This window comes from Chrysemys picta, chromosome 2 (genome assembly GCF_011386835.1).
Source record: "Chrysemys picta bellii isolate R12L10 chromosome 2, ASM1138683v2, whole genome shotgun sequence".
NCBI lineage: Eukaryota > Metazoa > Chordata > Testudines > Emydidae > Chrysemys > Chrysemys picta.
This window is the reverse complement of record NC_088792.1, coordinates 47433143-47454682: the sequence shown is the minus strand read 5'-3', so window position 1 is coordinate 47454682 and position 21540 is coordinate 47433143. Positions and strand designations below refer to the sequence as shown.

The window sequence follows — 21540 nt, the reverse complement described above, 5'->3', positions numbered from 1 at the left end:
ATAGCATTAACAAAACCTTACATTTATAGACCTCTGACTTGTTTAAATTCTCAAAAATCAGGAAATGCCAACATCACAGTTGTACATGCAACTTTAACTCTGCCCCCGTGGGACTACATTCATGATAGTCTTTAGTTACCTGAACACACATTATTTGTCAGATACAATATAATATCATTCAGTATTTTTTCTACAACCTCAGACCAGTGTTCTTCTGTAATAATTGGGATCTGAGCCTCTGGATTCGACTATAACTGCAGATATTTAAGGCATGCAAAATGTATTTAATATTGCAAAAATCCCATAAACTATGTGTTTCTTTGCTATGACATTATCTGATACAAATGTAACGGACTGTAAAACAAAAAGTTCAAGAAGAAAGGGAACAATCAATTCATATAATCATGGAACGCCATAGCTCACCAGTTACTCAGTTTTTTCATTGATTGAGCAGCAGAGATGCACAGTTCTGTGGGGAACAGTACCACGGGTGGTCTGATAGTAGAATGAGCTCTCAGCTTCTGAGTAGCTTCATTCTCCCAGCGGCTGACCAGGATTTATTTGGAGTTTTGTGGCAGGATGTGTGTGTCTCTAGTTGGTTGTTGGATTTTTTGTTTTTGTTTTTTGTGTTGTTCGGTGAGATGGTCATTTCCCTAAACGTATTGGCCCACAACAGTGTCATTTGCAGTCTTGCTTATGTATATTTGCACTGGGCTTGTGTGTATTTTAATGTGACTAGTGCCATGGGATTGTCAACTGAAATTCCTTGAGCTTGATCCTGCATTCTCTACTCAGGTAAAACTTCTATTGATTTCAGTAGGAGCTTTGCCTAAGAAGGAATCTAGGGCTGGGTTCATAAATTGAAAAAATAAATACACAGCACTTTTTCCATCAGTACTTAACAAAGGTAGGTAAATATAATTATCCCCATCTTTCAGGTGGAGAATCTGAGATACAGACAGGTTAAGTAAGTTGCTCAAGGTCATATCACATTAGTGACCGATCTAGGAATAGAACCTAGGTCTTTGTGGCTTGTCCGCTGAACCATGTGGCTTTCCAGTTAGGTATGCAACAAGTTTACATAAATATAGTATACACTGTTAGCTACACAATTTTGGAAGCATTCATTAAGGCAGGAACTACTGTTAGCAAGATCACCCACACCCATTTCCAGGACTGGCATTTCAAACTCATTTCTCTTCAGTTCTTACCTAGTTGTCCTATATACTGTAATTCTAGGACACTTATCTCTATAGTATGCATCTCCTGTGCGCATCAAAATGAGAAATGTTCTCCCTTCCTTCTAACACATGTATTTATCCCCTGAGATAAGAGGAGCAAAACTGGCAGTGTGGTCCAATTATGGTCTTTAAGTATAGATGTAGAGTGAAATTGCTGCCTTCAAATGTACACTTGGATTTGGGAATAATCGCTATGTAACTTTTCTTTTTGCCTTCCAAGGATTTTGGTATGTGTGGTATCAGAGTTGGAGTGTTGTACACCAGAAGTCATGAAATTCGGAAAGCCGTGAATAAACTGGCTGTTTTTCATGGATGTCCTGGGCCTGTTCAATATGTTCTGAGCCAGTTTCTTAGTGATAGAGGTTAGTAAAACAAAAACATTCCCATTTTCATTGGTTTTTGTTTCATGATAGTTGGAAATAAAATATAACAGAAATATGACAATTCTTTTTTGTTTTGATAGATTGGCTGGATAATGTGTATTTTCCTACCAACAAAAAAAGACTTAGAGAAGCACAAAATATTCTTGTGGACGGTCTCACAGAGATTGGAATACCTGTTCTCAAAAGTTCAGGAGGATTATACGTATGGGCAGACTTCAGAAAAGTATGTTGAAAGCTTGGGAGGGGATGGGAAAGAGGGTTTGAAAAATTAATGCTGCCAACAGTTTATTTTTATATGAAGGCCTCAAGGCTTGTGGTAGAATTTTTAGACAGATATTCCTGTCCTCTCATATTGTCTATTTTTCATTTTACATTAGAAATGATATTGCAATTTGGCAAATGCGAAAAAGCCTACTGGATGGCAATTCAATTTAACACATACTGTAAAACTATGAAATAAAGGAAGTTTCCTAAAATGTTCTATTAAATATAGAACATCTAACTTTAGAAGGCTTCATGTTCTGATAGATAAGGTGCTGGTCTAACAGTTGAGCCATGGGGTCTTGTCCCACATGTCCACAGCTGTGCAAGTGACCTGCAGTGTCCTTGGGCAAGTCACGTAACCTCTTTGTGCTTCAGTTTACCCATCAGTAAAATGAGGAGGAGGAAGATATTTGCTCATCTTTGTAAGATTTACAGACAAACCTCACTATATAAATTTATGCAGTATAAGTCACTCTAAAACCTGGCTACAGCAGATTGGTGGAGAATCTTGCTTTACCACTGACTGTGCTGTACCTGTTCTGCAGATGGATATGCATCTCTAGCACTGTTAATAAATGGTATATTCACATAAAACATTTAACTGGAGGACTCACAATATTTTGAGATGTGACTATTTATCATGTTTATTATAGTGGTGCCAGGGGCCAGCCAAGAACGGGCCCACTTGTGCTAGGCACTGTACAAACATAAAATAAGAAACTGTCCCTCACCTGAAAAGTAAACACTGTACATAGACAAGATGAAGAGTAGGGAAAGGGATATCACATACAAGCAGAGTAAATAATACGATGGTGGCAAACATAAGAATGGCCATTCTGGGTCAGACCAAAGGTCCATCTAGCCCAGTATCCTGTCTTCCGACAGTGGCCAACATTGGGTGTCCCAGAGGGAATGAACACAACAGGTAATCATCAAGTGATCCATCCCCTGTCGCCCATTCCCAGCTTCTGGCAAACAGAGGCTAGGAACACCATCCCTGCCCATCCTGGCTAATAGCCATTGATGGACCTATTCTCCATGAACTTATCTAGTTCTTTTTTGAAATGTTATGTTCTGTGATTTTTGTGGTTTAAATCCATTCAATGAGGTTATGTTAAGAGGGGATTAGCTAGATGGAAAGACAAAGATCAGAGGGCTTAGGAGGGGTTGGTGATTCTGAGGAGGGAGTAGAAGGAGCTGGAGCAAACAGCCTGTCGGCACAGGGGAGAGAGAAAGTTCATAGTGAAAACTGCAGAAAGCAGTCTGATATCTTTAGTATCCTTGTCCAATCTCTGCTTGAACTGCTTTCTGCAGCTGCTGTGCATGCTTTGGTCTCCAGGGGGTAAGTTTTCACTACAGAGTTAACTCCGGCTCTGATTTTGGTATTGCCCCTCACCCCCATGTCTATCCACATATAAAATCCTCTCATCCAGATTTGGTGTTTTCAACTCAGGCTAGCTGGCCCAGCTGGCATTTGGCTAGAGTCCGCATGCTGCTTTCACTCAGGCTAGTAACTGCCCACTTTACAATGAGGATGCAGGCTAAATCACTCAAGTGCTGATAGTCTTCTAATGCCTTTCCACAATTCCCTGTTTTCCTAGAAGGACAGACACATTCCTCCACAATTCACTGGGAAAGAATCACAGAGCAGCTTAGTTTCCTGCAGCACAAAGAACCATAGGATATGGCAGAAGTCTTAGTGACACGGGTGAGTGCAGCACCAGTCAGGACTCAGAAACTCGGGTGTGGCTTTGCAGTGATGCTGCTCACACCTGAGCTAGACTAATTTGGGTTCTCGGACCCTGGTGCCAAACACCTGAGTTACTTCTGCATTGAAGACATACCCTGGCTCGCTCCTTCTTGCTGTTTCTTTTTCAAAGGCCACGTGGCTGTGGGGAGATGCTACATGGGTCATTTTGCCCCAGATAGCAGTCTGGCCTACACAGTATGAACATATAGAATGGATCTCACAAGTTTATGCAGTATAATGGGCAAAGGAATTACTAAGAAGTAAGCTTTTGACTTGATTTTCAGAATTCTTGAGCACCCAAAACTCTAAGATAAGTTGGTGGGAGCTGCAGGTGTTCAGTAATTCTGAACATTGTGTCCTTTTCTGCTTTAGCCTTCATGTGGAGTATACTTTGTTGCAGTAGTTCATTAATTTAAGGTTGTATTCCAGTTTTCTTAATGCAGTTTTTGTTTTTCCTCTTTTAGTTCCTAAAATCACAGACATTTGAAGCTGAAATGGAGTTATGGTGGAAGTTCCTTGATAAAAAACTCCTCATTAGTCCTGGAAAAGCCTTTTGCTGTTATGAGCCTGGATGGTTTAGAATGGTCTTCTCAGACTCTGTAGATAAGATTTACTTGGGTAAGTTAGGTGTTACTTTTTATCATAAAATAATATGCATGTTCTAATAAAAGCAAACCGCATTCTGGGGTGTTAGCAGCAGGAGTGTTGTAAGCAAGACAGGAGAAGTAATTCTTCCACTCTATTTTGCACTGATTAGGCCTCAGCTAGTGTACTGTTTCCAGTTCTGGATGCCACATTTCAGAAAAGATGTGAACAAATTGGAGAAAGTACAGAGGAGAGCAACAAAAATGATTAAAGGTTTAGAAAACATGACCTATGAGGAAAATTGAAAAAGTTGGGTTTGTTTAGTCTGGAGAAGAGAAGACTGAGGGTGGGACATAACAGTTTTCAAGTATATAAAAGATTGTTTTAGGGGGTAGAGGGTTGAAAAATTGTTCTTGTTAACCTCTGAAGTTAGGACAAGAAGCAATGGGCTTAAATTGCAGCAAGGGAGGTTTACATTGGACATTAGGAAAAACTTCCTGTCTGGGTAGTTAAGCACTGGAACAAATTGCCTAGGGAGGTTGTGGAATCTCCATCATTGGAGGTTTTTAAGAACAGGATTACACAAACACCCATCAGGAATGGTCTAGTTATTACTTAGTCCTCCCTTGAGCGCAGGGGACTGGACTAGGTGAACTATTGAGGTCCCTTCCAGTCCTATACTTTTATGATTCTATAAAAAGGTGATACATCTCAAATGTTGGGTTCAAAACTTTTATTTCCTACTGACTTGTGAAGGCAAGAGGTTTTGGGCCATATTCAGATCTTGTGTAAGATAGTGCTGGTCAATTAGTCTGAATTTGTAGATCCAATTTTAGCATTATCTAAGTGATTTTTGTTCACAGTTTTTAGGATAAGTCTATATTTTTAGTTTATAATTGGTAGAATATAGTTACTGAAGGCATTGAGCATTTTCCTCTGTGAGACTAGAGTAATTTATTTTGTTGTTGTAACATAAAGCCAATTTTGAGAGGACTGGAATAATTTAACAACCAAAATACAAATTAATAGTTTTGAAAAATCCAATAACTCTGATTGAATAAACACATTGATGTCTGATAGCATATTTAGGTAAGCACTTTTCCCTGAACTATTGCTATCATAAAGGAAAAATTACATACATGCACGTGCACACAACCTAAAGTTTTTGCCAAACTGTGTTACTAATTACACTTTAGGTCAGGGGTGGGCAAACTCCGGCCTGTGGGCTACATCCGGTCCAGCCCCGGAGGCCCTCTGGGTGGCGGGGCTGTGAGCTCCTGGGGCAGCGCAGCTGCAGAGCCCAGCCTGACCCGGTGCTCTGTGCTATGTGGTGGTGGCAGCGTGGCCCGGCTCCAGCCGGGCAGCGCGGCTGTAGCACCGCCAGCCACCGGTGCTCCAGGCAGCGCGGTAAGGGGGCAGGGAGCAGAGGGGGTTGGATAGAGGGCAGGGGAGTTTGGGGTGGTGGTCAGGGGGCGGGGGTGTGGATGGTGGTGGTTGGGGGGGAAACAGGGGGTTGAATGGGGACAGGGGTCCTGGGGGCCAGTCAGGAAGGAGGGGGAGGGTTGGATGGGGGGGCAGTCAGGGGCAGGGGTTCCAGGGGCAGTCAGGGGACAGGGAGAAGGTTGGATGGGTCCCAGGGGGAGGGAGGCATCAGGAATGAGAGGAGGGGTTGGATGGGGCGGTCAGGGGACAGAAGGAGGGTGTGTGTGGATGGGGCAGGGGTCCCAGAGGGGCCGTCGGAACAGGGGGGGTTGGATGGGACAGGAGTCCCGGGGGGGGGGGGGGGGGGAGCCGGGCCACGACCCCCTCCCCTAACCAGCCCTCCATACAATTTACAAAACCCGATGCGGCCCGCAGGCCAAAAAGTTTGCTCACCTCTGCTTTAGATGATTGTTTAAACTGAAATAATTTTATAAAGGTAAATTACTTTTCACTTTTTATGCTCATATTCTTAGAGTTTAAGGCTAGAAGGGACCACCAGATCATGTAGTCTGACCTTTTGTTTAATTTCTGCCTTTAACTCCGCTTGATAGATTAAATTAAAGTTGCCAGTCTTATTTCTGGTAATTGTGCACTAACATGATTCTGTTGTGTGGGTTTCTAGCATGCCAGTGGAGCATATATGTCACGGTGTCTGATATGTGGCTCACTACTGGGAGTGCTAATCTTAGGTCAGACTGTCAGAAAACAGGGTAGACAGCCCATGTGACCCAGGGTGCCTGGTGTAGCCCTCACTGAAAATGCCAAGATCAGGGCAGGCTGCAAAAGGGAGAGCAGATACTCCCAAGACTGGTGGTTCACATTGAAGTAGACTCACCAACCAGTCACAAACTGTGGTCCTGATTCCCTACACTGGTTATCAAGAAGCTAAAAAAGAAATCATATAGCCCCCTTTATTGCATTCCAGTTTTCTGGCTCCCAAACAAGGTGCAGTAAGGTGAGGAGTTAATTAAAAACTCTTCTCACTATACAAAATATTCTTCTGAACACCAAAGGGCCAGCCACATTGCCAGCCAATCCTTTAGCATCTAAAACTAAAGGTTTATTACAAAGAAAAAAGAACAAGAAGAGAGTTGTTAAATGGTAAAGCAGTCAGATACGTACAGAGACTTCAAAGTCCATATACAGTAACTCCTCACTTAACGTTGTCCCGGTTAACATTGTTACATCGCTGATCAAATAGAGAACATGCTCGTTTAAAGTTGCGTAGTGCTCCCTTATAACCTTGTTTGGCAGCCGCCTGCTTTGTCCACTGCTTGCAGAAAGAGTAGCCCATTGGAGCTAGCTGGTGGGGGCTTGGAACCAGGGTAGGCCGGCAGCCCCCCATCAGCTCTTCACTCCCCTAAGTTCCCTGTGCGTCAGCTACCCAGCAGGCTATCAAGTGCCGGGCAGTTCAGTTGTCCCTTCCACACGGCAGTGTGCTGCTCCTGCCCTCTGCCTTGGAGCTTCTCCCGGGAGCCTCCAGCCTGCTCTGTGTGTGTGTGTGTGTGGCGGGGGGGGAGAAGGGTGCTAATGTCGGGGTGTCTCCTTCCCCTCTGCTTCTTTTCCCCATCTCCACTGAACAGAGCGGGGGACATGACAGGGCTCAGGACAGGACGAAGGGAGCTTGCTGGCAGCAGCTGCCTCTCAACTTGCTGATCTACTTAAAAAGGCAGTGTACTTAGAGTGGGGCCAGTGTACTTAAAGGGGCAATGCGAGTCTCTCTCACACACGGTTGTCTCTGTCCCTGTCTGCCATGCTGTCTCCCCTCCCTCCATTCATGCTGCCTTGTAGAGTGTGAGGTTACATTAACAACAATGTGTTAACCCTTGAGGGCTCAGCCGAATGCTAGTTCATCATTTAGCAGTAAGGCATTCCCTGGGAAATATCCCACCCTCTGACTTCACCACCTCAACCAAGCTTCACAATCATCGTTGCTGTGTACAGTATTAAATTGTTTGTTTAAAACTTAAACTGTGTGTGTGTGTGTGTGTGTGAATATGTAAAATATAGTCTTTTGTCTGGCAAAAAAAATATCCCTGGAACCTAACCCCTCTCCCACCCATTTACATTAATTCTTTTGGGGAAATTGGATTCGATTAACATTGTTTTGCTCAAAGTAGCATTCTTCAGGACCATAACTACAATGTTAAGCGAGGAGTTACTGTATCAGGTTCTTAGCAGTACTGGTGAGTTTGCTGGTTTGAAAATCTCTCTGGAACACATCCACAGCTTGGATGGATCATTCAGTCCTTTGTTCAAAGCTTCGTTTGTAGAAAGGTCTCTCCAAGGGAAGAATCAGGAATGAAGACAAATGGAGGTGATGCAACTGCCTTTAATATTCTTTTGCCATGTGGCTTGTACTTCCTGTGTCCACAAACACAAGCTTTACAGCACATAGCATGGTAGAGTCTTAGCATTCTTTCCATAAGCATACCACATGCCTTGCTGACTCGTAAGGTGTATCCCCTGGTTTCTTTCAATGGGTTAATTGTACAGTTGATGACCCTTGATGGGCCATCAAACAGGCTAGGCAGTGCCCTGATGCCAATCTGTCTGGGGGTATCACAAGTTTGGAAATACAGGTATACCATACATATATATAACTCGTAATACAAAGGTGATACAAACATATAAACAAGATTATCAAACTAGGCAATTTATAACATTTTTGCAGATACCTCAAACAACATATCTGGTCAGATTGCTTAAAATTTTATAATATTGGTATCAACAATATCATAGTGTCTCCCATATTCCATACAGCATCACAGCCCATACTGGTGATATATTCTATAACACTGGTCTACAATTTTTGAGAAGTCGTCTGCTTCAGAGATAAAATGTGCTATTTATTATATATTTTGATGTGCTGAATTCAAATATGACAATTAAAACAACTGATTGGCTACTGTTTCTAAGATATTTAAGTTTTTACATTTTATGTCTATGTATATTGTGTAGATAGTAGAGTTTTAATCATAAATTGTAAACCTAGGTCTTTTCATGTGTTTATGGTTGCTTTACATGATAATATTTCACCTGTCCTGTTTATGTAACACTTTAAAAATCAGCAAAAGGGTTATATAAATAAAATTTATTATGAAACAAAAGGCAAAAAACTATTATGTACATAGTTTAGTCCTATTCAGTGTCTACTCGGCGCTTCTTGGCTTGTCTCTTGTATTCATTAAATGGAGCATCTCTTGTCACTGTCCAGCAATAGTCTGCAAGCCTTGATGGGCTCCATTTTCCCTGATAGTGTTTCTCCATTGTTGCAAAGTCCTGGTGAAATCGCTCGCCGTGCTCGTCGCTCACTGCTCCGCAGTTCGGTGGAAAAAAAATCTAGAGGAGAGTGCAAAAAATGTATCTTTAGTGACATGTTGCAACCAAGGCTTTTGTATGCCTTGAGGAGGTTTTCCACCAACAACCTGTAGTTGTCTGCTTTGTTGTTTCCGAGAAAATTTATTGCCACTAACTGGAAGGCTTTCCATGCCGTCTTTTCCTTGCCACGCAGTGCATGGTCAAATGCATCATCTCGAAGAAGTTCACGAATCTGAGGACCAACAAAGACACCTTCCTTTATCTTAGCTTCACTTAACCTTGGAAATTTTCCATGGAGGTACTTGAAAGCTGCTTGTGTTTTGTCAATGGCCTTGACAAAGTTCTTCATCAGACCCAGCTTGATGTGTAAGGGTGGGAACAAAATCTTCCTTGATTCAACAAGTGGTGGATGCTGAACACTTTTCCTCCCAGGCTCCAATGACTGTCGGAGTGGCCAATCTTTCTTGATGTAGTGGGAATCTCTTGCACGACTATCCCATTCGCAGAGAAAACAGCAGTACTTTGTGTATCCAGTCTGTAGACCAAGCAAGAGAGCAACAACCTTCAAATCGACACAAAGCTCCCACTGATGTTGGTCATAGTTTATGCACCTCAAAAGTTGTTTCATGTTGTCATAGGTTTCCTTCATATGGACTGCATGACCAACTGGAATTGATGGCAAAACATTGCCATTATGCAGTAAAACAGCTTTAAGAATCATCTTCGATGAATCAATGAACAGTCTCCACTCACCTGGATCGTGAACGATGTTGAGGGCTGCCATCACACCATCGATGTTGTTGCAGGCTACAAGATCACCTTCCATGAAGAAGAATGGGACAAGATCCTTTTGACGGTCACGGAACATGGAAACCCTAACATCACCTGCCAGGAGATTCCACTGCTGTAGTCTGGAGCCCAACAGCTCTGCCTTACTCTTGGGTAGTTCCAAATCCCTGACAAGGTCATTCAGTTCACCTTGTGTTATGAGGTGTGGCTCAGAGGAGGAGGATGGGAGAAAATGTGGGTCTTGTGACATTGATGCTTCACGACCAGAAGTTTCATCCTCTTCCTCTTCCTTGTCTGACTCAAGTGAGAATGATTCTGGTGCATCAGGAACCGGCAGTCCTTCTCCATGGGGTACTGGGCGTATAGCTGATGGAATGTTTGGATAATGCACAGTCCACTTTTTCTTCTTTGACACACCTTTCCCAACTGGAGGCACCATGCAGAAGTAACAATTGCTGGTATGATCTGTTGGCTCTCTCCAAATCATTGGCACTGCAAAAGGCATAGATTTCCTTTTCCTGTTCAACAACTGGCGAAGATTTGTTGCACAAGTGTTGCAGCATATGTGTGGGGCCCACCTCTTGTCCTGATCTCCAGTTTTGCAGCCAAAATAAAGGTGATAGGCTTTCTTAACCATAGTGGTTATACTGCACTTTTGTGATGCAAAAGTCACTTCACCACAAACATAGCGCAAGTTATCTGCACTGTTCACACAAGTACGAGGCATCTCTGCTCACTTTGGCTAAACAGAAATGTGTCTCTTTGCAAAATCAAACACTGACAAATAAGAGAGCACGACACTGTATGATTTCTAGAGCTGATATAGGGCAATTTGTTCAGCAGAGTGATGTAAGCTTTGTTATGATTGCATCATCCATGACTTCTAGGAATAACATGATGCAATTCATATCATGTATGATGCAATACCAGCTTCAGATTGCATCATTCATTGTTTTGCCTAAAAAGCAAGTACTGTCCAAACCCAGTCATAGATTTATTCATAGATCCAGTCAAAGATGTATTTTAGTCATTTCTGGTTTAAATTGAGATCCCTTCCCTTTAGAACTCACTTACCCTCCGCCATTCCCAAGTCAAGGGTCGTATATACTGACCCAATAGCATATCTTGAAAACTAGAGCCAATCAACAATTTTAAGCATCATTTTCGTTCTCAGTGACCCAGAATTAGGAAAGTTTGACTACATTTATTTCAGAAGCATTTTGGCTGTAGAGCAGTGTAATTAGATCTTACCAAACCAGTAACAAGCATGCATTTCTGGAGTACTATATTAGCTTTACTGTGGAGCCAGCAACAATCCCCTTAGGTTTTCCAGCATATCTTGGCACTCAGACAAACTGGACTTTGGTTTTAATAAGCTTGTATTCAAAAATCACTTCACATTAGGATCTTCCAACCCCAAAGGGTTGGTCACTTACTCCAGGTCAGTGGATACTCTGGCTCTCACACCAAAAACAATGCTGATAGCCAATCCTTTAGTAAACTAACTAAAGATATATTAGCTGAGAAAAGAATGGAGAGTTGTTGAGAGATTTAAATCAAATAAAATACATAACAGGTGAGTCAAAGTTTTAAATCCAAATGATAGCCATGATGTGATATCTGCTAGTTTCCCACAAGTCCCTCAGGGTTGCCCAAAATGGCTTTGGGGACCTGTCATGCATCTGGAACGCCCCCTGACATCAACTAAATAGATCAGAGATGCAGAATTGCTCCCAGGGTGCCAGTCTGACAGCACCGCACAGCTCTTGCTTTGTTGACTAAATGCAGACAAAGTTTGTGGGTTTCCCATTGTTGAATGTAAAGACGCATGCTTTGAAGTTAATGTTTCTTCATTTACAGTTCTGAGGCTTTCAATCCCTTTTAATGGGCCATTCAATTGCAGAGGCACACATAATGCATTTACAACGAGGTGTCCTTGTGGCACCTTAGAGACTAACAAATTTATTTGGGCATAAGCTTTCGTGGGCTAGCGCCCACTTCTTCAGATGCATGAAGTGAAAAATACAGGAGCGGGTATAAATACATGAAAGTATGGGGGTTGCTTTACTAAGTGTGAGGTCAATCTAATGAGATAAATCAACTAACAGCAGGATACCAAGAGGGGAAAAATAACTTTTTGAAGTGGTAAGAGAGTGGCCCATTACAGACAGTTGACAAGAAGTTGTGAGTAACAGTAGGGAGAAATTAGTAATGGGGAAATTAAGTTTAGGTTTTGTAATGACCCAACCACTCCCAGTCTTTATTCAGGCCTAATTTGATGGTATCTAGTTTGCAAATTAATTCCAGTTTCACGTTGGAGTCTGTTTTTGAAGTTTTTTTTGTTGAAGAATTGCCACTTTTAGGTCGGTTATTGAGTGAGCAGAGAGATTGAAGTGTTCTCCTACTGGTTTTTGAATGTTATGATTCCTGATGTCAGATTTGTGTCCATTTATTCTTTTGCGTAGAGACTGTGGAGTTTGGCCAATGTACGTGGCAGAGGGCATTGCTGGCACATGATGACATATATCACATTGGTAGATGTGCAGGTGAACGAGCCCCGGATGGTGTGGCTGATGTGGTTAGGTCCTATGATGGTGTCCCTTGAATAGATATGTGGACAGAGTTGGCACCGGGATTTGTTGCAGGGTTTGGTTCCTGGGGTGGTGTTTTTGTTGAGTATTTGTTTCAGGTTGTCTGTAGGCAAGGACTGGGCTGTCTCCCAAGGTCTGTGAGAGTGAGGGAAAAGAATGGAGAAAGCTTATGCCCAAATAAATTTGTTAGTCTCTAAGGTGCCACAAGGACAACTCCTTGTTTTTGCTGATACAGACTAACACGGCTACCACTTTGAAACCTGTCATAATGCATTTAGTTGAAGCATTGCTTCTGGATTGCTGTATTATTTTCATGCAGTTTTACATATTAAGTGGTAATTTCTCATCTAAAAGTTAATACATTTTGTGATTAAAGGCTGACTAAGTACAAAGATAGTAACCACAGGAAACAGGTGAAGACAATAACATTAGCATTTCACTAGCTTTCATGCATTTAGAGCAAAGGTAATTCCTGGCATATGCCATGTACATGTAATGGGATAACATCCCCCTTTGTTCTATCCTAACCAGTGAATTGGTACACTTAACATTTCCTTGAGGTTGTGATCTGAGTTGGCTGGCTGGCTGGCTGGCTGTCAGCACCACAATATAAATAAGAGAACTACTTTTCATAGAAATGACGTTTCCTAAACATGATTTCTCTCTGTCATGGAGGAAAGCTGGTTTGATATGAAGATATGTAATGAGAATTGTTGGGACGCTTTGGCATTAGTAAACATCTTATCTATTGGTTTATGTAAATTAAGGTCCTGATCCTGCAAATGCTTAAGCACATGCTTTGCTTTATTTATGCATGTGAGTAGCATTTTGAAGACCTTAATGTGACTGTTGTTACATAAAATTAAATGTATGTTTGCAGGATCAGAGCCTAACTCTGTCATTCTAAATTTTCATGATTAAGGGCCAAATCCTGCAATTTCTTTTCTCAGACAAAACTCCTATACAATCTGAGTAAGATCTTCTCTGCACAGTAACTGGAACTGAAATAACTACATTGGTTGTAATTCAAAGTGTTATTTCAGATAATGCCCTAATTCGGTAATTCTTAATTTGGTTTTAAAAAATCTATTTACAGTAGACGTTTTTATTCTGAAATGAGTATTGACACACAGACTTGCATTGAAATAACTAAAGGTGTGAATTACAACAGAATTTAGTGATTTAAATTGCAGTTGCCACATAGAAAAGAAATGCAGGACATAGATATATGGATTTGAAATCTGTTGAAGCTTTGCAGCTGGCCACATCAGCTTGTAAATTAAAAAAAAAACAAAAAAACTTTGTTTTGTAAAAATAATCTTTTCACGAACTGAAGTCAAATAGAAATGTTCTCTTGACTTTTTTTAAAGTTCCAGTGGAAAGTTATTACATAAATTTTTCCTGCAGAATTTGCAACCCAACGGCTGCATTATTTTGATCATGCATGAGAACCAACTTGAAAATTGATGTAACTTGAAAATGAAAATAAAAAACCCTGCAATTAACCTATTTATCCAATCTGAGAAATGTAAAAAGATCATTAGTGGAAAAGTAGTCCTGCATTCTGCATCATTTGTGGAAAAGTAATTTGGTTTTTAAAATTCTCTTCCAACAATCTAAGATGTTTAAAGTATAGCTAAGGACACTTTCAACACCACTGCTTCCCTTGAGAAGAAACTTATACTGATGTGTCTTTCTTTTTACAGGTATACAGAGACTTGAGCAAATGCTGCAAACTGAAACTGCTGAACCAGTTGCAAACAAAAAATCTGCTGTAGAAGATGAGTTATCTAATTTAGAAGACGAAACTTCAGTGAATCACGCAAATACATCATTAGATGAAGTTTCAGAAGCATACTCAGATATGAAAAAAATTGTTGTCTATTAAAATCTTATATGAAATTGGAGACTAAACAAAACATGATATAGCATGCGTGTGTTTACTAAAATTGTTACTTTGACTGTAATACTTGAGGACAGTCTCACTTTGCTGTAGCCTGTGGTTACTAATTTGCAAGCTGGACTCCTAGAATATTAGTAACCTGGCCCCTACCCTGACTTTAGCCTCTGTTCTGCAAAGCACTAAAGCCCACTTTTTAAGCATGCTGTTAAATACCATTAAAGTCAGTGGGTCTTAAGCATATGCTTAAGTGCTTTGTTGATTAGGGTGGGTTTGCTTACTCAGGGCCTTAATGAATCTTGAACACAATATTTTATATTATGGAGTATATATTTTAATCAGAAGACTGAAAATGTTGTACTAGCTGATACTGGTTGTCAAATTTTACTAAATTTGTCAGTTGACAGACAGACAGACATGTGTATATATAAAATCTACATGGGAACTTTTTATGATGGTTAAAATAATTCATACATGAGCTTTCTGAATATGCACATCAGTGTAAATACTTGTTTACGAAATATTCATTTTTTTTGGCTTTCTGGCTTCCTTTCAGATGTGTAAAAACGCGTATTTGTATATTATAATATTTGCATCTTTTTTTGCAAAAAACATCAGTTTTTCTCATAAAATATAAATGTAAAGAAATTTAGAAGTATGTCGTATGCATTCATTTTGACAGGTAGATGTGTGTTGGACCAATGTTTAGACCTATATTTGTAGATTTAATTCATAACTTTATTTATTTTAGGCATGGGAAGGGGGCAAATTTAAATTGCAAAATTAGAAGCCTTCTCTTTTACAGGGAATCTCAATATGAAAAAAAAGGACTTTCCATAGCATTTAAAATACCGTTAGAGGTGGTGGTTGTCGTGCTACCTATATTTAGACAACCATAACACGTTCCATTATAAAATCCTGTCTTTAGTTGCCCGCCCTTGTGCCGCCCCTTCCTTCTGAGGCCCCGCACCGCACCGCTTGCCCTTACAGCCAGCAAAGACTGGGAGAGCATAGCCCTCTCACTTTTAAAGGGGGTGGGCATGGACTCCTAACCCGCCCTGTTCCAGCGCCCCTGGCTGGGGTAGAGAGGCAGAAGTGTACTTGATCTTGGATTCCCAAGTTGCAACATTCCTCTGACTGCTAGCTAAGCTGTGAATCCCACTGGCAAGTGTTTCTTCACTTTCTAGTGAGGGTCAACATGGATCCACATAACAGAATTTCTGTTTTGGCTTTGGGGGGGGGGTATAGGGAGGAAGTGGCTGCTCTTTAAAAATGTAAGAAATTAAATTTTAAAAGAGACATTAAAACATTAAGGTTATAAGGTCAAGCAGTCAAAAGTTAAGAAATGCCAGAATTAAGGCTCCCTGTGCAGTCTTAATGTAGCCCCCTTGTGCATATGCACTATGGTAACAGGCTTTACATGATCATATGCTACTTTTCCATAGGACTCTGCCTCATTCAGTGTGCACGATGGCTGATGCTCACTGCATGGTTTCAATATAGGAGTATTTAACTTTGCATCTTTAATGGTAGGGATTTTTATGTAATACTAATATAAGTAGGCTTAGAGGATTAGATTTTTATCAGTAAATGCCAGTAACCATCAATTTCATGGTACACACACAGACCAATGAAAAAATGTTTCCATCAATAATAATTGAAATGTACAGATAGGCAAAGTAAGAAAAATGCTGCTTGAGAACTTACTAGAGTTTGATTTAAGAATATTTATTTTATAAATTTTAACATGATAATGTTTTTAACAGTTATAAAACTTTAACTTTTTGAATCTCAACATCTACTGTTGTTAAATTATTGTCTGACCCTCCCGACAATTTAAATTGATTTAAAAAAAAAATTAAAAGTGCTTAAAACTCATAATTTTGCACAACAGTAACAATTTAAATGGATCAAAATTAAAAATGCTTAAAAATAAACATTGATATTATCAGCTGAAATTATTTTTTTTAAATGAATCCTGCCAAGCCTAAATATAAAGTTGCAAAACAAATTTCTGCAGTCAAATTGATTCCTTCAAATCCTTCTTAAGGGTTGCAGTTTTAAACTCATATTTATTGTCTAGCTAGAAATGTATTTGCTTTTCAATTGAAGGGATAGTTATGTTGGAATCTATCTGATATTTAACGCCATAGGCTCTCCAAATTATAGTTCATTAGTCAAACAGCTGAATTAAATTACTCACTTGTGTATGTGTCAATAGTTTTTCATGCATATATTTGCCCAACAGGTTTTTTTTTAATAATCTTCACATTATATATATATATATATATATATATATATATATATATATATATATAAAACAATCCTCCAGTAAATGAAAAATTAGCATTTAAAAATATCAGGAAGGTAATGTATCCTGTATCATCCTGCATTGCTAAGAGATGAGATAAATAACTTTTTTTCCCCCCCTTTGGAAGACCGACCAGTTGTCATCAAGTGAATCTGGGGTAGCTTGTGCAACAACGTGTTTCCCTCACAAGCAGTGACTTACTCAACCCCATCCCAAAGGGCTCTACCATGACAATTGATAGTTTGAAGGAGCTAGTTTCCTTGGATGGCTATGGGAATACATCATTCTCATTTTCAGGCTCGCTCTCTGCAGTGGGTTTTCCTCTGTTCTGCAGCTTCAGGAGTTAAGGATCAGCCTTGTCTGACTGGAAAGGACATGGTGACCAGCACCAAGTGCTTCAGAGGAAGGGGAGCCCTATTGTAAGCAGATGTGGGATAATTTTTCCCATCATAGGTCTCCACCTGGTCTCTAATAGTTTGAGATTAGGCTAAGCCCTAAAGCATGAGGTTCACTCACCCTTCAAAAATTATTATTGTTAGTTAAAACAACTCTACATAGTCTTGATATCTTTATAACTATCCAAACCCTTTGTGAATCTTGTTAAATTCTTAGTAGGGATGTAAATAACATTTTAAAAAGTAACCGTGTAACCGATTAAAATTCTGTCGGTTACATGGTTAAACATTTACCCGGGGAACTAGAGGTGTGGGGGGTGCTGCAGCACCCCCACATTTTACACAGGGCTCTATTGCTGCCCCCACATCTGGGGATCTCTGCAGCTCCCGCTGCATCTGGAGCTCTGCTGCTACCCGTGCCGACATCCCGGCTGCGAGCCCCGCACCTGCGGCTCTGCTGCCGCCCGGCATCCCGCAGCAAGGCGGCAGCCAGGACAGACCCCAGCCGTGGGGCCAGCAGCCCGGAGGGACCCTGGGCACATTGTGATGCCGGGCGGCAGCCAGGACCCCAGCCATGGGGCCAGCAGCCCGGAGGGACCCTGGGCACATTGTGATGCCGGGTGGCAGCCAGGACCCCCGCTGTGGGGCTGACAGCACGGAGGGATCCTAGCAGCTCGGAGGAACCCCGGCCATGGGGTCAGCAGCCTGGAGGGACCTCTCAAGTCATTGAGGCTAAGAATTAGGGATGTAAGAGTTTAACTGGTTTCTGTTAACGGTTAAACTACGCCCAGGGTCCCGGCGGCCACACAATAGCCGGGTTTAACCGTTAACAGAAACCAATTAAACTCTTACATCCCTAATTCTTAGCCTCAATGACTTCCTGTGGCAATGAGTTCTACAGTATAATCAGCATTGTTTCTTTGGCCTAGCTGAGGACCTTAAGGGCAAAAGTCATTTGCTCTACAGTCTGTAGCAACTGTTCAGCCCCCTCACCTCACATAGAGAAAAAGACAAAAGGCTAGGTCCACAAAGGGATTTAGGTGCCTAAGTCCAATATTTAGATCCTCAAAACCTTCACTCTGTCTAACCCTGTAAGTGCCTACGTTTCTGCCAGTGGGCATCTACAAAGCCACCTAAATCCTCATGCCATGAGCAGCGTAGCGTCTATGACGACCAGGATCCTCAAACCAGGTATTGTCTTGTCTATCTTTCTAGTGGGGCCCGATACGGTAGGTGTTCTCAGCAGTTGCCTACCAGATTGGGCCCTACACAAAATACAGTTGTGATGGTACCCTCTTACATCATGTAACCCAGTTAGAGCACTCACTGTGACAGCATGTACCCCTGTGTTCACACCCTACACACTGCTGTAATAATCGTTATACAAGTGTAACCCCCAAGGAGATTACCTAGATTCCTGGGGCTCTGTCTGCTGGCAGCTCAGGGAGAGGCACACTGTCCCTGGTAGGGAGGAGGAGCCAAGGTAGCCTCAGAGTCTGCCTGGCAACCAATAGGGAGTGAGATGCCCTTCCCAGGGAGCTCAGGAAAGGGGAGAAGCCATTTTTTGAGGCAGTCTGGAGCTAGCCAGGGAAGGGCAGGACTGGCTGTGTGGGGAGCTGGTGAGTCCCAGGCCTGCATGCAGGGTTCCCCCTGAGAACTGGCCTCTAGGGACCTGAAAGCAAGATCCCTCAGCTGGGCTTTTCCCGCTCCACTGATAACTCCATGTTTGTAAAGTTTTGTTGGGAAACTTCCCCAGCCAGGCTGAATTAGCCCTCCAGCTCCCTAGGTGAGACCAGTCACCACATGGTCAGCTCTGCTCTGGCTGCTAGTCCAGGTCTGCTGCCTCCTGTAAGTGTGTCTGGATGCTGGGGTAGGAGACTACAGATTTTAGTATAATTGTGTAATTTGCACCTTGAGCCCTGCACCCTTTTGTGGTGAGGGGAAATCCTGGGACCAGAAGAAGCAGCCTGACTCCTGCCTGAAGAGGATCCCTGCCAGCAGAGATCAGACCCTCTGCAGTGACCGAGTCATCTCTCAACCTGAGGATCATTCATGGAGTTTGTGAGTGAACCATATTTTAGTCAGTCAGTCAGATAAATTGTTTTGGGGACCCCCTACTCCCTGAACTGTGTCCTCAAGCCAAGGAGTAAGGGTTTGGGGATTTTATAACCTGCTGCCTATTAAACCTGTGGAGGGACTTAACACCTTCTCCCACTTGTGAGTCCTTTGGGCTGTACTGAACCCAGTCAGCCACACTGCTAAACCACTGCAGAAAAGATATCGTGGTCATAGGTCATCAAGGGCCTCAACAAAGTACGCGTACCAGTGGGACACTAATCTTACATTTGCTACATCAGGTCACGTGACTGGGGAAAGTCACAGGTAGTATCAGCATGGGCACCGGTGACCCTAAAAATAGTGTTTTACCCTGTTATGTTATATTTGTCACCTGTTTAATATAAGTACTGTGTTGAATATATTGTAGGTGTTTGTGTTATTTCTTGGGAAAGTCCTAAGTGCCACCAAACAGCTGTTAGGCGGCGAGGGGGCAGGAAGCGCTGGGAGGAGCGGGGACGCGGCATGCTTGGGATGGGAGGAGGAGGCAAGGCAGGGGCAGGGGGAGCTTGGCTGTCGGTGGGTGTCAAGCACCCGCTAATTTTTCCCCATGGGTGCTCAAGCACCGGAGCACCCACGGAATTGGCGCCTATGCCTTGTAAGGTATCATCTGAAAACTCATTGTTTGCTGGTCAGTATTGTCCTGATAAAATATGTCTGGCAACATTGTATGTGAAGTTATAAGATTCCCCTGTATGGTGATCTCATCCCATGTTCCAAACTGAGGTTGGCAAACAGGTCTGTCTCAGACAAAGGAATGTCAGCTCTGCTTAGTTTGCATTTAAGCAGTAAACAGAGTCCTCAAGCAGGAAGGGAAACAAAAAGAAGCTCCAATAGGTGAGGAAAAGCAGCAGGGAATATCCTTTCCTATAGACTCCTATAGTCTCCAGAATCTCAACTAGAACTGTTTTCAGAGAGGGGGACTGACACCATAAAAATGAGAGACAAACACTCCAAGTCCCCACCCCTCTTTCTCTCTGTGTCCATCAATTCACTACACCAGAAAGAGCAAAGGAAGCTGCCATTGTATTGGAGAAGGGATCCTGATCTAAGAAGTTTGGTCAGATGGCTGAGAGCATGTGATGAGAAAAACATTGCTTTGAATTTAACATAGTTGGTTAAGTTAGGCACCAATTCCATTTTATCTTTATTTATCTTGTAACTATTTCTGACTTTTATGCCTCATTACTTGTACTCACTTAAAGTCTCTCTGTAGTTAATAAACTGTTATTGTTTTATCTAATACAGTGTGTTTGAATTGAAGTGTTTGCGAAACTTCATTTGGGGTAACAAACTGTTTGCATATCATTTTTATTAATACAATAATGAACTTTATATAAGCTTGTACTGTCCAGGAGAGGTGCTGGGCAGTACAGGACATACATTTTTGGGGGGAAATCCAGGACTGGGAGTGTGTTAGGGTCACCCAGCAGCATAACCAAGGTTGGTAAGAGACAAGGTGTGGCTGGCTGGCTTCAGCACACACACAGACACAGCTGGGAGTGACTTGCATGCTAGAGGCTGTTTGCGAGCAGTCCAGACTCGAGGCTACAGCAGTTGTAAAGGACACCCCAGGCTAGAGGGCAGGGGTGACACAGCTACTCATTAATCTGGATTGTACCTTGGGTATGTCACACTCACCCAGTTTGGTGCACAACTGAGGGCTGTGGGTTCTACTAGATGGCAGGATACCTACAAGTTAGGCGTTTCATCGCTGAGTCCAGGTCCCCTTTGTGGATCTAGCCCAAAGAGTTGCCTTGTGTACAGCAGCCATACAGCTGTGGTGGGCATTGGACTTCTATTCTACCCACAAGGGTCCACACCCCTTAAAGAGCAACAGAGGGTCCTGTGGCACCTTTAAGACTAACAGAAGTGCGTTGGAGAGGTTTAAGCTGAGGGCTGTAGGTGATGGCCAGTGGAGTTCTGATGGTTTCTTTTTTGGGCCTGTCTTGTAGCAGGAGGCTTCTGGGTACACATCTGGCTCTGTTGATTTGTTTTTTTATTTCCTTGTGTGGGTATCATAGTTTTGAGAATGCTTGGTGAAGATCTTGTAGGTGTTGGTCTCTGTCTGAGGGGTTGGAGCAGATGCGATTGTACCTCAGTGCTTGGCGGTAGACGATGGATCGTGTGGTGTGACCGGGGTGGAAGCTGGAGGCATGAAGGTAGGCGTAGCGGTCGGTAGGTTTTCGGTATAGGGTGGTGGTAATGTGGCCATCGCTTATTTGTACAGTGGTATCTAGGAAGTGGACCTCCCGTGTAGATTGGTCCAGGCTGCGGTTGATGGTGGGGTGGAAGCTGTTGAAATCATGGTGGAATTCTTCCAGGGTCTCCTTCCCATGGGTCCAGATGATGAAGATGTCATCAATGTAGCGTAGGTAGAGAAGGGGCATGAGTGGACGAGAGCTGAGGAAGC

General features: G+C 42.3%; 1 protein-coding gene across 1 annotated transcript in view; it reads left to right on the top strand.

Moving 5' to 3' along the window:
* Positions 1–14954, top strand: part of LOC101935599 (1-aminocyclopropane-1-carboxylate synthase-like protein 1) — a 35721-nt gene extending 20767 nt beyond the window's left edge. Inside the window, exons 11-14 of the mRNA XM_065583083.1 lie at positions 1462–1603; positions 1705–1847; positions 4103–4256; positions 14113–14954. Of these exons, the coding sequence (XP_065439155.1) occupies positions 1462–1603; positions 1705–1847; positions 4103–4256; positions 14113–14294 (621 nt within the window). The 3' untranslated portion in view covers positions 14295–14954. The remainder of the gene's footprint in view (positions 1–1461; positions 1604–1704; positions 1848–4102; positions 4257–14112) is intronic.
* Positions 14955–21540: the final 6586 nt, after the last annotated feature.